Source organism: Eschrichtius robustus, chromosome 3, assembly GCF_028021215.1.
Source record: "Eschrichtius robustus isolate mEscRob2 chromosome 3, mEscRob2.pri, whole genome shotgun sequence".
NCBI lineage: Eukaryota > Metazoa > Chordata > Mammalia > Artiodactyla > Eschrichtiidae > Eschrichtius > Eschrichtius robustus.
The window spans coordinates 18,496,572-18,513,165 of NC_090826.1; the positions used below are offsets into that span (position 1 = coordinate 18,496,572).

Sequence of the window (16,594 nt, forward strand, 5' to 3'; positions counted from 1 at the left end):
CTCTCCCACTAGACTGTGTCTCAGTAGCCCCCAAGGGACTCAAGACACAGTGGATGCTTAAAAAATGCTTCTCTCTCTTTTTATTTCAGTGAAGCATTGAGGAATTTGGAATAAGACAGACCTGGGTTGGAAGCCCACATCAGGGACTTAGCTATGGGATCTTGGGCATGTTACTGAACATCTCTCTTCCTTTACCTGTAAGGCGGAGACGATAACCCCTACCTGACGGCGACAGTAAGGATGGTATGGACTAACACAGCGCTCTGAGCTCAGTGCTCCAGCACATAGCAGGCCCTCAATGAATGGCATGAGAGCATCTTTCTGGGCAGCCAACCATACCTCCACTGGCATGTCCCGCACGCCCTTGGGCCATGGTCCGAGAAGGGTTTTTGACCGGCAAAGGTGGGGGGCAATCCTCACTCTGGATCTTAGGGGCAGCTGGTCCCAGGCTGGCGATGGTCTCGTAGGTCTTGTTGCTGATGTCCAGCCTCCCACTGGCCCAGCGGACCTGGGCTGGGGGCTTCAGCGGGCAGCGCTGCCGGGGCAAAAGTGTGGGAGGGAGGACGCCCTTGGTTCCTCCAGCTCAGCCCCACCCCTCCCCACATCAGGTCCCATTTGGACCTGGAAGACCATCAGGTCTTCCCTTCGGCTGTCTGGAGGCCTGAGAGACGAGGGCTGGGACGCACCTTCTCTTCCTCATCCTCCTCACTGTCAGAGCCAGGCTCTGTGGAAATCCCCCAGGGGTAGTCCAGGTGCAGGGGGAAGGCGAGGGTCCCAGCATGGGCCTGCTCCAGCTGCCAAAAACAAAGCCTTGGCAGTTCAGAAGGTCAGGGGCTCAGTGGAGAGACAGAAAGGGTCAGGGGCTCCCTCTCCTTCCCTAGACCTCACCAGCTCCTCACACTCTTTGTGCTGCTTCTTCCTGGCTATGTCCAGAGCTGTCTCTCCTGCCTCGTTCACTGTGAGGGACAAAGTCAGGGGTCATGGTCAGGGTCAAAGAGGCATTATAACTTAGAGGTTAGGATGAGTCTTTGGAATCAAGATTGTCTGGGTTTGAATCCTGGCTCTGCTACTTCCTGGCTGTGTGACTTTGGACAAGTGACTTAACCTCTCTGGGCCTTAATTTTCTCATCTATAAAATGAGTATGACACTTGTAACTACTGACGAGGTTGTTATGAGGATTAAATGAGTTAATATACACAGAGCACTTGGCACATTACCAGGTACACATTAAACAGTAAATCATAGCTATTACAAGCACTATTATTCAGATTCAGTTAATGTTTATTTGTCTAGGTACTTTAAGAAAAGTTGTTTTATTTTATCCTTTCAGCAGGTCTGCTAGGTCAGTGGTATTATTCCCATTTTACAGATGAAGAAGCTGAGGTTCAAGAGATGAATGGACAAACCCCAAAGTCACAAAGGTGGTCAGAAGCAAGCCAGGATTAGAACCCAAGTCTGTGCGCAAAGTCCATGCTTGTTACCAGTGTTCTCTGTCTGGAAATAAGGCAGGAAGTCCCCCACGAGGGGTAGTCAGGAATGGGAGTCTGATGGAGGAGTTGTCGGAGCCCCACCTGTGCCAACTGAGGCTCTCCCTTTCAGCAGCAGCTTGAGGCAGTCGGGTTGGTTGTAGAGAGCAGCGCAGTGCAGGGCGCTGTTCCCGTCAGCAGCCTTGGCATCCAGGTGACCACTGTGGCGGGATGTGGGGGGGTGGGCCAGGGAGGAAGGAAGGGAACAGACAGGTGAAGGGGTCAAAGTCAGGGGGAAAAGAGAGAGGGGAAAGGAGGGAGGAGAGGGGGAGAAGAGGAAGGCAAGGGGAGCGTGAGGAGGTGGGCAGGGAGGTTCTCACCCGTTTTGGATGATGAAATCCACCAGGGGCAGGGAGGCCTGGTTGGTGACTCTGACAGCCAAGTGCAGGGCGAGCTCTCCAGGTGCCTGAATACATGTCCACACCTCTGAGTTTACCCCAGTTCACCTGCCCCCCAATATTACCCTCTTAAACTCTTGCTGCCCCCTGACACCTCCAGATATGAAGCTTCCAGAACCCCTGAGAGAGGAAACTGAATGGGGAAACCTCATGTTTGGGAGGAGGATGAAAGGCCATCCCTTCACTACTTCCTTCAGTGGTTCTACCTCCTCCTCCCCAGTGGAAGGTGTTTCTCAAACTTGGTTCTTGGCCTTGGACTCTTCTCTCTGCTCCTCTCTCACTGCCCCCAGAGACGTCGAATAACCTCAAGCTTTCAGTTAACACTCACGGGTAGGCTGTTCCAAATTCTTACCCCGTCTAAGTGCTACACCCACCCTGCCCACTGGAGAGCCCACAAGATATCAGGCAGACAGCTCAAAGACATGGCATCCAATTTTTGATGTCCAGTCAGTGTCAATTTATTCCTTCAAATGTCTCTGATATCCTTTCCCCCTTGGCTCACGTGATGTTTGTTACTAGAATCACCAATGCAATGGCCTTCCTTGCTCTGATCTGACCCACCCCTCCCCATTTCTAAGGCTATTCAAGGGAAAAAAATATTCTAACATTTATCGCACATATATTATGCACCAGGCCCTTTCATACGGGACTTAATTCTCACTTCAACCCCATGGGTGCTATCATTAACCCGTTTTACAGATGAGAAAATGAGACTCAGAGTTCAGTAACTTGCTCAGGATCACACAGCTAGGAAAAGACAGAGCCAGGATTTTGGCTCAGAATTGCCTGACTTAAGTTGTGCTCTCTCCCATTTACCCCTCTGATGGGTGGGGTTTGAGCAGATGTCAGAGGTGGGGCAGGGGGGAGTAACAGCCAGCCCTGGAGGAGGACTGGGGTGTGCTAAGTGTGGCTGGGTTATAAGTGGCCCTTGGAGAGGGTTCTCACCTGCCCCTCAGGCCCCGGCAGTGGCTGTCCAAAGTCCTGCCCATTAGCGAAGGCTTCCAGTACAGACAGGAGGTCCCGGTTGCAAATGGCCATCCAGAGTCTCTGAGGCTCGGGGGTGGATCGCCGGGCAAACCTGTGTTCCACATACTTGGCCACGATATAGTCCCTGCGGGTGCTCCTGCCAAAAATAACCGCGGGATGTCAGAGCAAGGACCGTTTCTACTCAGCTGACCCTTGAAACCACCCCACATGTCCTGGACTCTTCCAGATCTGAGGCTCCCCTCTCCCCAGACTTCTCTCTGGGAGCCAGGGAAGCAGAATCCCCCGGCCAGAATCCGCCCCCAGCTGAGAATCGCCTTACATGTCACTCTCAGTTGAGGGTTTAGGGCCGCCGTGCGAGGGCAGCTGGGCCTCCATGACCTCATTGAAGCGAGTGTTTCCGATGTTCAAGGCCAACTGGGTTCGCAGGAAAGTAGTGGGGGTAAGACGCGGTGGTTAGGACAGCGCCCCCTGGAGGACTGAGCTTCCAGAGGTCCCGCCCCTCAGCCTCCCTCCTCGTCCAGGCTCGGCTCCGCCCCGCCCATCCTCTTTTTGGCTCGTCTGGGTCCTGCCCCAACTTGGCCCTGCCTCACCTTGGCCCCGCCCCATCCGACCACACAGGCTCCAGCTGAGCCCTTCGGGCCCAAGCCCCGCCTCTCATCAGACCACGCCCCGAATCGCCCTCCGGCCCCGCCCCGCCCTCACCAATAGCTCGGAGGGGCCCAGTAGGTCCAAGGTGAGGGACTGCATGCGTGAGAAGCGCACGCCCAGCTCGCGGTGGACTCCGGAACACTGGATGCAGGTGAGCACGCCCAGGTTGGTGCTGAGCCAAGTGGGGTCTGCAAAGTAACGCAGCTCGTGCCTGGAGGCGCAGGCCCCTCCCCTCCGTTTCCACCTCCCTCCTCGCCCGGCCCCACCTGCAGCCCCGCAGTCGCAGCACTGGCCATTCCCGGGCCTGCTCTTGACCTCGGCGATGAGCAGCTTGGTGAGGTCCTGGGGCTCCCCGTCCAGCCCGGCGCCCCCCCAGGGCCCCGGGCCGCCGCTGGGCTCCCCCAGAAAGGCACTACTCAAGGCTTCGTCCTTGCTGTTCTGCAGCACTGACACCCACCTGCGGAGAGTGCGGCGTGGCGTGGGGATGACGCCCGCGGTGGTGCGGTCCTGTATCGGGCCGGAGGCTGCTCCCCTAACCCCCACCCCCGGGCTAGCCGTGGGGGGCACTCACGCCTCACACTCATGTTCGTCCTCCGCCTGGAAGTGGTATGTCCTGTTGTCTGTGGGAAGAGGGGCGTTGTCTGGCTCACAGAGATCCTGCTGTCCTTGCTGCCCTGGGCCTGGGAAGCCCTCATCCCCACCGCCGGCTCCAGACGGAGGTTTTGTTCCTTGGGGCCAGGCTCTGCTAAGCTACAGTGGGCGGGTGATGACAGTGGCCAGCAGAGGGGGCAGTTTCTCAGAAGAAACCTCCAAAGTAGGACCCCAAGAAGGCCCTCTGTGTGAAGCCCAGCTTCCAGGGTCAGGCGAGGTTTCCCAGGGCACAGGACCCCCTTCAGCTCACGGGCAGAGGAGCCTCTGAACCTACGGCCACCTCCCCTCCCAGCCCCACAGTCTCCCTTCTGGTCTTCCTGTTCCCCACCTCTCCCCCTCGTCCCCCAGCCCGCACCAGCTGCCAGATTGCTGGGCCAAAGGTTCTGCTCAAATCACACCACTTCCCTGCTCCAAGGCCTCCTATGACCTCCAAACCTTTAAGAGGCGGTCCCAGGCTTCATCTCCCACTACTGCTATGGGAACCCTGCACCCTGTCTAAACTGGAAGACCCACTCTCCTACTTCCATGCCTTTCATCTCCTGAAACATCCTCCCCCAGACTCTATGTTCTGTGTCCTTCAACGCTAAACTCCGAGAAGGCTTTCCTGATTCCTCACAGCAGGGCAGGCCTTCCCTCGCGCTAATATATCTTTTTAAATTTTTATTTATTTATTTGTTTATTTATTTTTGGCCACGCCGCATGGCTTGCGGGATCTTAGTTCCCTGACCAGGGATTGAACCCAGGCCCTCGGCAGTGAGAGCGCTGAGTCCTAAACACGGGACCCAACAGGGAATTCCCCCCTCACTCTAATCTCTGATGGTGCTATATCTGCACCTCTCTTCTGGACATTCCCCAACACCTTGCAGTTCCAGGTCCCCACCTCACACCCCTGCCAGAGAGAGCTCCCTGAAGACCAGATCTAGGTCTTTCTCAGCCTGTGCTGGCGCTCATGAAAAGCCTGTCACCAAGACCCCAAAAGATGAAAACTGAACATTTTAAAGTAATAATTTTGAAAGCCAAATTACCCAAATCCATTTAAATATGTTTTACAGAAGTCATATTTAATGTGGGGTGTGGGTGCATTTTAATGTTTAATGTGACATGGGGTGAAGCCTCTAAAAAGTGTGTCCAGAGCTTAAGGAGTCTGATGCCTGCCGTAGCAACTATTTGATAAACACATGTGGAATTGGACACAGGCCCCTACTTGGAGCCTCCCAGGAGCTGACAGGTCTCTCAGAGAAGCCCTGGGCAGTTGCTGGGTAGGGGGCAGGGACTACTCACGGGTCACCAGGTCAAAGCACTTTTTCTCCTCGGGGTTTGGCCTCACTTGGCATGTCAGCAAGGTCAGCTTCACTGGTGGCCGGTTTATCTGTGCGAAGTTGGGGATGGAGGATGTACATGTTACCCTCTGGGCCTCCCAAACTCTTAGGCTTGTTTCCCAGTCTGTTAAATGGGCACAATAGTCGCGTTCCAGTTTATGTCTCCCCTCTCCTAGCACCTCAAGGATGTGGAGTGTGAGGCTTTGGATCCCCTCCTTCCTCCCACAGGGAGTCTCCAGTTCCCTGGATCCAGGTTTGCAACCAGTCTTAGAGGGAGGGTTTGACATCTGTCTGCTCTGAACACCAGGAGGAGAGGACCTATCATGTCCTTAGACCCCGCACCCCTCCAGGCCTCACCGTGCTGTGTGAGATGGTCAGGCAGCCATACTTGACTCCACACTTCCTTTTCTGCCAGACTCTTCGAATTCTACGGCCCAGAGGGATAGAAAGACAGTCACTCAAGGCTCACACCTAATTCCCCTGTATCAGTGAACAGAGTCCTGGACCAGGACTCACTTCTTCACCTCTTCCGTCCCGTGACCCCTATGCCCCTCACTCCCTGGGCTCCCTTCTGCTGGAGGGGACACAGCCCTGCCATTAGGAAGCTCCCAGTCAGACAGCCCCACTCTCTAGGAATCTTTATTCTAAAGGGGCATGTGACCTTGGCCCTCTGAGAGCTTCCAGTCTGATGGAGGAGACAGTTCCCAACCTTAGGGACCTCCTAGTCTGAGAGGAGGAACAGGTTCTTGACCACAACAGATGAATTATGGTTAAAGACAAAGCAAGATAAATATCGAGCCCTCAAAAATAAAATTAGCAAATCCATGATCAAAGCTACTTGACACTTTTCCTCTAAGAGGTAAATATTAATTGGTTTAACAAAGGTATTCTTCTCTGATAAAAACTGATTAGTAAGTAAAAAAATTAACGGATTCCCATAAAGGCCTTTGCATTTCACAGACTGATTTTTTTTTACACCAGGGAGCAGGGCACAGTCAACAGTTTCATTTCCAGGCATACTCGATATATTATAGAGATTACGGGTGAGGCCATGGAGACTGTCTAGTGCATAATAAGTGCTCAAAAATTGTTCGCTGCCGCTATTCTTCTTCTTTACGTTAAGAACAACCAGCAACTTTAGCAGAAATTCACAAGCCCAGGATTCTGATGATTTTGCACTGCCAGAGTGGAGGGTCCTGGAACCCTCAGGGTCTACACAAATGATAGGAACAGTTCCTTCAGGCAGCTCACCCAACCCTATCATTTACTGGCTGGGTGGCTTTGGGCAAGTTACTTGAGCTCTCTGAGTCACTTACCCATCACTTTTCTTGTACAGAAAGCCCACCTTCTCTGTCCCAAACTGCTTGTTGCCTTGGTGCTGGTGGATGCTGTAGCCACCTCCTGAGTTCTTCCGGCTCAGAGTCTCCTGTTCCTCGGACATGCAAAGGAGACCTCAGGGCATGTGGGTGGGAAGAGCCCCAATCTGCAGGGGTCTCACTCAGGGAGACTTCTCAAGGGGACGCTATGGGGTCTTCCTTCTCTCCCTCCCTCCAGGGTGGGCCTTGGGAGTGGGCACTTGGTTGGGTATGATTCAGGGGCTGACTTCTCTGCTCTCAAGCTGCAGCGTCCCTCGGAGGGAGTCCCGGAGCTGGGTCAGCTTCTGTAGCTCCTCCTCCTGGGCTTGATGCAGCTATGGGGCAAAGGGCAGGACCCCATCACCAGCCAGCGGATGTGCCAGGTACAGAGCCCAGACCCAGAGCAGCAGGGCAGTAGCCGCCTTGCTCTCTGGACAGGAGCCAGCAATTCCACGGTCACAGATTCTCCCGGAAGGACAGGGGACTTGACCACAAGCTCAAGGGTGAGGCCCAACTTACTGCGTGTACTGAGGCCGCCAGCTTCTCAATGAAGGGGGACAGGCTCTGAGCAGCCTTCCAGCCATCTTGGAAAAAGCTAAGGGTGTGAGGCCAAACAAGGGACCAGAGAGAGAGATGAAAATGAGAGGGGAAGTGTGGGAGAAGGTGCTCTAAAGATCGCAGGGCACCTGGGGGCAATATAGTGTGACGGCCACGAGCAGGCACCCCGGAGTCAGAGTGTCTCGGTCCAGATCCCACTTCCTAGCTGTGTGATCTTAGTAAATCTGAGCCTAAGTTTTCTCATCTATAAAATGGGGATAATATCAGTAGCTGCTCACAGGGGTGTGTGTAGGGTACGTAGTGCTTGATATGTGGTGAGCATTCAATAAAGAGCAGCTGTAAAAAGCATTACCAATGAGGTACAGACACACACGGAAGCCTCAAGGGTCAGCCAGACCCTGGGGATGGCCTTGTTCTCGGTTGCCTGAAGGGTTAAGGGGCAAGGGACCGTGGGGATGGGGGTGGGACACAGGGAGAAACCTACTTGTGCTGGGCATGGAAGAACTTGATGAGGCTCTGCAGGAAATCAGGACCTTGCTTCATCTGGCTCTCCCCGGCTTTCAGCAGGTACTGGGGAGAGGGCAGGGAAAGGTGTGTGATGTGAGCAAAGCTGAATCCTGGGGACAAGGGGCTGCTGTCCCCATCCCAGGCTAATCCTTTTGGCCATGACTGAACCTTGGTGACATCTCAAGGGCCATCTGGCAAGGACCTGGGCTGAGACTGTGACTGGGCCCCCGGGGGGGTTCAGGGATGCAGACAGGAAGACACATCCCACCCCTCCCTCGGCCTGGGGCACCCCTTACCTCACACATGTGCAGCTGGAAGACGCGTCGCTCTCTCTGGGTGTCCTGCGCCACCTCCCCGGCACTCCCTCCTGTCACCCTGGCCCGGTCCCTCTCCTTCTCCAGCCTGGCCCTAGGCCCCAAGGAAAGAGAGGCCTGAACAACTCTCACTATCCCCTTGCATGTCCCACCATCCCTACATGCTCCTGTCTGTACGGGCACACGAGTGTGAGGGGACCCTCCTCTGTGCAGCTGTGTGGTGGGGCTGGGGTACAACAGTCAACAGTGTGGATTCAGGGAATCTACAGGCTGGTGAGGGGGGTGTCAGCCCTGTGAATCAAATCACAGCCTTGAAGAGAGCAATGGGAGAGTAAAATGGGGGATCTGACCTCATCCAGCTACTCAGGAAGTGATGCTGGAGCTCAGATCTGAAGTCAGAGGAAGCTAGGGCTGGGTGGGAGGATCAGACCACGTGACAGCCCGGAGGCAGGAGAGATCAGGGATCACAGCAGAGGTGGAGAGGGAGGTGGTTCCAGGTGAGGTAAAGAGAGGCCAGACCACGCAGGGCCTGAGTCAGACCATGTTGACGTTCTTGGTCTTTATCCCAAGAGCAATGGGAAGGAATTGATGATTTCTAGGCAGGGAGGGGATGGGCTCAGATAGGGCCAGGTGGGATTGGGGGTGACCAGTTCTGATTTTTCTGGAAGGGATTTAGGACCATGTGGGTTAAAAGACCACAAGGTGCCTTCATTCTTCTGAGCCATGGAGCTTCCCATTTAAAGCTTAAAAAACCTTGATTCTTTTCTTTGTAGGTGAAGACAGAAAGCGCTTCCCATCCTGTAGCTAAGAGTAACCTGGGCTTTCTCCCCTAAGGATCTCAGAGTTGGTGGTTTCTCCTGTTTGTGGATGGGTGGAACTGTGTATAAATGGTTTCCTGGAAATCCCACACCCATCAGACCACCCACTCCCAGCCAGGAGAGTATTTCTAAATCTGGGGCTGGACGCATGAGACCGTGAATCCCGTGTAAAGGAGACAGCTTGTGTATAGTTTTGCTCCCAGTGGGTGCCAGCCCTGAGCAAAGAAAAGAGACGCGGGATAACCTTACATCTGCATTACTTCCCCTCTCCAAGCCCCAGTCTCCTCATCTGGAAAATGGGGACCTCTATCTGCATCCAGATGAGATAAAGTATGCAAAAGACTTAGCAGACAGAAGACACTAGAGTATAATATTATAGGCCCGTTTAAGCTTCAGTTTTCCCATCTGTAAACTGAGGAAGCAATGGCCCAGACTGAGTTCTCAGGCCCCTTCTGGTTCTAAAGTTCTAGACCTTACTGACGTCAGACCTCTGGAATGGTGTTTATTTGCAGAATCTGTCCCTGGAGACCCAGAGAGCAGTTTCTCAACCTTGGAACTACAGACATTTTGACTAGACAGTTCTTTGCTGTGGGGGCCGTCCTGTGCACTGTAAGATGTTTAGCAGCACCCCTGGCCTCTGCCCACTAGATGCCAGTAGCATCTGCCCCGTTGTGACAACCACAAATGTCTCCTGGGGGTGCAAAATCACCCCTGGGTGAAACCCACTGCTCTAGAGCAGAGTTCTGCAGGGGTTTTTGCGTGTGTGTGTGTGGTTTTGTTTGTTTTTAATTTTCTCAGAAGTGGTTACTCTTCATTTCCCTAAAGCTTTATGATACCCCAAGAGGGAATCTGTGGCAGGGGAGTGGAGTTAGGTGAGGACTGACCCTGTGAACGGGCCTGGGGGTCAGGGCAGATGCTTTTTTGGGATCTGAAGATGAGCAGCAGAGAGAGAAGTGATGGCCAGGCCTGAGCAACAATGAGCCTGGCAGCTTGCTAAGGAGGGCGGGAGACTGAGGGGGCAGAGCAGCTGGGAGAGGGCAAGGGCAGCTCCCGTCTACATTGTTACCATATCTGCAAAAAGTGAGAGGGACTTCCCTGGTGCTCCAGATTTAACAGACTCTGCGCTTCCACTGCAGGGAGCGTGGGTTCGATCCCTGGTGGGGGAACTAAGATCCTGCATGATACGTGGCATGCCCTCCCCAAAAAATAAGTAAATAAATAGGGAGAAATGAAAAAATAAGCTAAATATTTATCAACAGGAAGTAGTTAAATAAATTATGCTACGTGCATATATAGGAATACTATGCAGCTGTTAAAAAGGATGGGGGAAATCTATATATACTGGCGTGGAAAGAAGTCTGCTCCAGAGTATATGGACAAAAAGGAAGCCACAGTATAGTACACTGGCTAGAAATGTGGATTCTGGATTTGAATGGCAGCTCCCTTGCTTACTTAACCTTATAAATCTTTCTAAGCTTCAGTTTCCCCATTTCAAATATGAGACTAATACTGCCTAGTTCTCAGATGATCTAATGCATTGGAAACATTTAGTACAGTCCCTGGTGTATGGTAAGCCCTCAATAAATGACAGGATTATGATGATGCTAATGATACTGATGATTATAGTAATAACTTGATGATTCCCTTAGATAATTTATTTTTATTTATTTATGCATTTATTTATCTATCTACCTATGGCTGCACCATGTGGCTTGTGGGATCTTAGTTCCCCGACCAGGGATCAAACCTGGCCCCCGGCAGTGAAAGCGCTGAGTCCTAACCACTGCACCGTCAGGGAATTCCCTAGATAATTTTTTTAGTGTAGCATACTTCCTATTTATTTATTTAATATTTTTTATGCAAGGTCTAGTGGAGGTTAAAGGACAGAAGCTACTTAGCTCAGGATGAAGATAAGCTGTGAAGTATGATACATGGCCTTGTGAATTACCATAGCTCTGTCCCTCAGCCTCAGCTATGGTAATTTACAAAGATTTCCCTACAAAGTCTGAGAGTCACCTGAAATGACCTGATACACCTCAAACTAACAGCTGGGAGTGCTTTCATTCCACCGCATACAACCCCACAAAGAAAATAGCAAATCCCATTCCCTCCCTGTCCTCAAAGTATGACCAATGTTTCATAAACATTTCAAATGTTAGGAATATTTTTATTTTCTTTGAATGGAGTTGCAGCAGGAGTGAAAAGTGCTGAAAGGCTAGTTACTAAGAAGACAGAGATAACTGGAGAAGGGGACCACAGCCACAGTCTAACATTATTCAGGGGATGAGGAACAGGTACCAGTGGAGTGAGGAGGTCAGGGGGGAGGGAGATGGGGGAGGAAAGGAATCAAAACGAATCATGCACCTGCCAACCTGACACCTTGAACCACCTCTCCTATGATGCCTCTTCCAACCACCCTTCCCTCCACCCCAAAACTGCCTGCCTGTTCTGCCACCTCTGTGCTGATGCCTTCATTATAGCACTGTCACTTTGTATTTTCATTATTTTGGGACCCACCTCTCTTCTTGCTTACAAACCAGTGGGATCCACTAAGGCAGGGATTGTGGTGATATTTTTTCCCTCACTACTTACCTATAAATTGGGGATAATAGCACCTTTCCCTTCCAAGATGAATAACTGATGACAGATGTAAAGAGCTTATCACAGCAGTTGGCACAAAGGAAGCTCTTAAGTAAGTATAAGTATTAGCTGCTATTATTAATAATTATTTTTAAGTGCTAATTTTGTGCTGAGTGCTCTGCTAGGCCCTTCACACACTAAAGCAATAATCTCATGAGGCAGGAGTCATTACTCCATTTTACAGATAAGTCACTTGTCCAAGGCACACAGCTGCTAAGTACTAGAGGATTTGAACCCAAGTCAGCCTGATGCTAGAGCCTTAGGGACAGCACTGGTAACGAACACTGTGGCTCAGATTTGTTCCATCCCCCCTTCCCTGCCTGGTTCCCCCAGCTGGTGACAGTCACAGTGTCTTTTCTGATAGATCATGGTCAGGGACTATTTTCCAAAAGATGAAGCTGAGATCAGAGAAGGGAGGTAATTGCCCAAGATCCCAGGCTGGTTGGGGAAATGCTAGGAGCAGAGGTCTGGGCTTCTGCCTCTGAACCCCTTGCTGTGTTATTCTGGCCCCAGTTCTGGCTCAGAAAGATGGCCAATAAGTACGTGTTGAACTGCAGTGCCAGGTGCTGTATATGCACTGCACTTATTTCATCTCCACATCAACCCTGCAAGGTATCGTTGGCCCCATTTTTCAGATGAGGAAACATCCCTGAAAATGGAACAGCCTAGATAACTGTGTCCCCTGCACAGGGCCTGGGATGCCTTTCTTAGCAGCCCCAGGTGGAGAGGGGAGCCCCATATATAAACAACCAGGGGTGAGGATCCCGGTGGTATTCAACAGATGCTATCAGAGCCCTTGGGCCCTTGCAGTTGCTGCCCAGACTGGTTTGGTAAGAATGAGGTGGAATTACACAGCAACTCATGGCTCGCTAATATCTAGCTATACCTGGAGCCCTCATAAAACGAATGTACACAGACACCTGTGCCAGGACATGTAGCTCGACCTATGTTATAGAAGCAGGAGCCAGGAGACCACTGGAAGAAGAAGGCCAGACTCAGAAGTCCTGGGTTCTAGCCCAGGCCCTATCGATAACTCACTGCGTAACCTCAGACAAGCCCCTTTCCCCATCATTACACACAGTCTTTTCTTTAAACGAAACCTTATAGGCAAGATCAATATATCAATCTGGTAAAAGCAGAGCTACTTGGGGAAGGTCAGCAAGGTAGGGCTTATTCTTTCTATTTAGTACATGATGCCCTGAAAGGCTAAAAGGCTAAGGGCTTAGTCAAGGTCACTCAGGAAGATGAAGACCATGTGATTACACATCAAATCATAAAGAGAAAGATCACCTGCCTGCGTGGCCACACCCCTCCCTGGGCCTCTGATGAGAACAGATGGCCACGCTCATCACAGCTCCCACACCCTTCACCACAAGATCTACACCCACAGCGGGAGTGTAGATGGAGATCCTCGTTGGGGGGGAGGAGGAGTTTCGGCCTCCTTCAGACTCAGGGAGGTCCCCATGGTGCTGGGAGCCTGAGGAACAATAAAGCTCCAGGATCTACTTCTTGGAAGGATTTTACAGAAATAATTATGGGTGGGAGCAAGGATTTAGTTCCAAGGATGCTTCCCCAACAACAGGGGCAGATTAAATACATTGTGGATTATGCATATGTTGACACACAGTGCACCCATTTAAGTGACGTTGTATAAAAATATGTAATGATGTAGAAAGATGGTCACAATGTATTTTTAAGCAAAAAAACTCCAGTATGATTATTATGATCTCGGTTTTGTAAAAATATTTCTTTATATATAGAAAAATGACTAGAAAGATGTTAATACTTTAGGCTTGGAAATGAAGGATCTTCTTCCTGGTTTTTGGTAGTTTCCCCTCCCCCCGCTTCCCCCTCCCAACCCCCGGCCTCAACATGCCGCTTGTGGGATCTTAGTTCTCTGATCAGGGATTGAACCTGGGCCACGGCAGGGAAAGCACCGCGTCCTAACCACTGGACCACCAGGGAACTCTCCCCCACCCTCCACTTTTTTAAAATGATGAAATTACAGTGCTACACACACTATGTAAAAAAATTCTAACAACAGAGAAGTACTAGAACCTACTAGTAGTACTACTATTCCCCCACATGACCCTCATCTTCTCCTAGAGATAATTAAAAATGTTTCCTCTTCTACTTCTCCATATTTTCTAAGTTATTCATAATGAACACATTGCTTTTGCAAAATGCAAGAGAAGCCAGAATTTTACAAAGAAGAGCAAACGGTGCCCTGAGGTACAGTGGGCCCAGCTGGGTCCTGGCTGAGGGCTGGGGACAGGACCTGGACAGAGTTTGGCAGGCAGAACCCGAGGAGTCCCTGCTCAGGGGCAGTTGGTTACTGGGTACCTGGGACTCCTTCTGTCTCCCTAATGTCCCAGTAGCTAGTGAGAAATCTGGAGTATTGTGTGTTGCACACAAGAGGCCCGGGTATGGCCTTTCGTCCTTTATGTCCAGCTAAATGTTTATAGATACTGCCTGGTGCTGCAGAAACAGGATCAACGAACGTGAATCCCAGCTCTGCCTCTGCCTAGCTGTATGGTCTCGGGCAAGTAACTTAACCACTCTGAACCTCTAATTCCTCCTCTGATAACTGGGATACTACTATCTCCTTCACAGGGCTGGGTGAGCGTGAGGATGGATGTCTGGCACATGGAGGTGTTGAGTAAATGGATGCTCCTTTCCATCTCTCTGCCCATGACTGGCACCACTGAGCAGATGGGTCTCTGAAAGCAGCATCTTGGGGTCCCTTCACAATAGCTCCCCTTTAGTCATCTCGTGGTCCAGCCCCCAGACTCCCGTCAGGCCTGGGCATAAACCAGCCCCCATAAACATTTCTAGAGAGCGAGGTGCCATGCGCTTCTGGGTGACGTGCCCTGGCAGCACTTAGGTTCTTCCCCATATCCAGCCTCCCGCTGCAACAGAAACATTGCTCTCCTGGACAAACCACCCTGGCCGCAGCCACTTACATTTTGGCTTCGTAGTCCTTCCATGCCTTCTCCAGTTGCTTTTTGGAATCCTGTAGTTCAGAAAGAACAATTTGCCCAAAGGGGCTCTTGGGGTCTGGAATCTACAGTACACTTTGCTACCATGAGGGGGACCCTGCACTTGCATGCTCCCCTGTGCCGCTCAGAGCCACAATCCAACCACCCCCTGCCCACATAGCCCTGACTGCAAACCTGACCCCCCAAAATAGACCCAACCAACCCCATTTCTCAGAGCTGAGCCCCTTCTCCCAACTGACCTCTTCCCGCAGTTGCCAGTAATCCGTCTGAATTGGTAGGCTCAGGCCTAGGGTACTGGGGAGATTTTGGGGGGTCTGCCCTGAGTCCCCTCCCTTAGAAGATGGAGATCACCATGAGGAAAAGGATGGAGGATAAAGATCAGAATCCTCCCCTAACTTTACCCCACTGTTTTCTCCTGCCTGGTACTTGCTCACCCTTTCAACAGGAAGGTACAGGTGGAGGGACACATGCACAGAGAGGCTAAGAAGTCTACCCGAGGCCACACAGCAAGCCGGAGAGACCTGGCTGATCCCTGGCCTAGTTTGCCTGGGCCTCATCCAGCAGGCTGCTCACACCCTTCAGAACAGCCCCCCTCCCCCCACCCCCAAACTTCCAAGGTGCCCCAGTCTACCAGGAGAAAAAGCTGCTGGTCTGGTTTGGGTGGTTCCTGGGGCAAGGAGGAAAGCCTCTGCGGGGAGAACCTCTCAGGGGCCTTCTGGGGCAGACTTCCCAGGGAGATTATTCTGTTACTCTCTTTGAGTTCTACTTTGCCTCGAGCCAGGAGCTGCCTGCTGCAGAGAGAGCAGCCAAGCATGGGAGTCAGGAGGCCTGACTCTCACACTGGCTCCTCCACTGACCAGCTGTGTAAACTGTAAGCAGGTACCAAACTCCCTGAGCCTCAGTTTCCTCAACTGCAAAATGGGGATAACAGCACCTACAGAACCCCCCACATTGGGTTGCTGTAAAGGGCCCTGGCAGACAGTAAGTCAGCCATCCTAGGCTCACCCCAGGGCCAGGTCCTCCTGTCATCCTGAGGGTCAGTAATATGGGGTCAGCACACCCACTGTGACAGCCTCGCTTGGCCTCCGTCCTCAGCCCAGCCTTGCCTCCCCTATGGTCTCCTGCCCACCCCTGTCTTGCTCCATCCCACCACCTCTGCACTCCCCCTGCTGCCCACATGGAAACTCACCTGTCGCCCGTCCCTCAGCTGCCCCTTCAACAGACTGTCCAGGGGGAAAGAGACAATGTTGTTCAGGTTCTGAACCTGGAAAAAGCAGAGACCCCCATACCCCACCTTGGGTGACCGTCCATCCAGCCCCAAGGGGCTCAGGGTACGGTGAAGCATCGCAAGGCCAAGGACAGCACTGGGGTGAAGGAGGCAGGGGAGAGAAAGACAAGAAGGTGAAGGAGTACAAGGGGTGGCGGGGTCGGCCTCCTGTGAAAGCTCTTCCCCTCCCCTGACTAATCCACCTTATCACCTCACTGCTCAATCCACGGCATCCATGGTCAGCCTGTCTTTGTCCCTTTGCCAGAGGGACACCCTCACCTCTCCTCTCGGACCCTCTGAGGTCCACCTGTAGCACCCATCTGTTGTTTCTGTCTGGCTAGTTCCTCCACTCCCCTTATAATGTGGGGAACCCATTCCCTATGGTCACATGGGGTGAACACAGGAGTCAGAGCTGACCAGAGTGCCCCACCCTCTGGCTACTGTGATTGGATCAGAAACAGGCACGTGACCCAAGCCAGCCAATCAGAATACTTCCTGGGACTTTTCTGCCAAAGTCACGGAAGAAAGATTGTCTTTTTTATGTAAGGTGTGAATCTGGGCCTGCCCACTGAGCAGAGACAGAGAGAAACTCTTTAAGAGAAAGAA

At 52.0% G+C, this 16,594-nt stretch overlaps 1 protein-coding gene across 4 annotated transcripts in view; it reads right to left on the bottom strand.

The window, feature by feature from the left end:
- Positions 1–16,594, bottom strand: part of ASAP3 (ArfGAP with SH3 domain, ankyrin repeat and PH domain 3) — a 47,138-nt gene that overhangs the window by 3,728 nt on the left and 26,816 nt on the right. Inside the window, exons 4-23 of one of the 4 annotated variants that reach the window (XM_068539137.1) lie at positions 15,911–15,985; positions 14,961–15,053; positions 14,686–14,735; positions 8,247–8,358; positions 7,928–8,013; positions 7,405–7,480; positions 7,134–7,220; positions 6,847–6,956; positions 5,888–5,957; positions 5,493–5,580; positions 4,132–4,180; positions 3,827–4,017; positions 3,615–3,748; positions 3,232–3,326; positions 2,871–3,048; positions 1,848–1,933; positions 1,573–1,688; positions 889–956; positions 687–794; positions 421–535 (exon numbers count right to left, since the gene is read on the bottom strand). In XM_068539137.1, coding sequence (XP_068395238.1) covers positions 421–535; positions 687–794; positions 889–956; positions 1,573–1,688; positions 1,848–1,933; positions 2,871–3,048; positions 3,232–3,326; positions 3,615–3,748; positions 3,827–4,017; positions 4,132–4,180; positions 5,493–5,580; positions 5,888–5,957; positions 6,847–6,956; positions 7,134–7,220; positions 7,405–7,480; positions 7,928–8,013; positions 8,247–8,358; positions 14,686–14,735; positions 14,961–15,053; positions 15,911–15,985 — 1,987 coding nt within the window. Of the gene's footprint in view, positions 1–339; positions 536–686; positions 795–888; positions 957–1,572; positions 1,689–1,847; positions 1,934–2,870; positions 3,049–3,231; positions 3,327–3,614; positions 3,749–3,826; positions 4,018–4,131; positions 4,181–5,492; positions 5,581–5,887; positions 5,958–6,846; positions 6,957–7,133; positions 7,221–7,404; positions 7,481–7,927; positions 8,014–8,246; positions 8,359–14,685; positions 14,736–14,960; positions 15,054–15,910; positions 15,986–16,594 lie in introns of all 4 variants that reach the window. The other 3 variants (XM_068539136.1, XM_068539138.1, XM_068539139.1) reach the window with 3 other exon arrangements.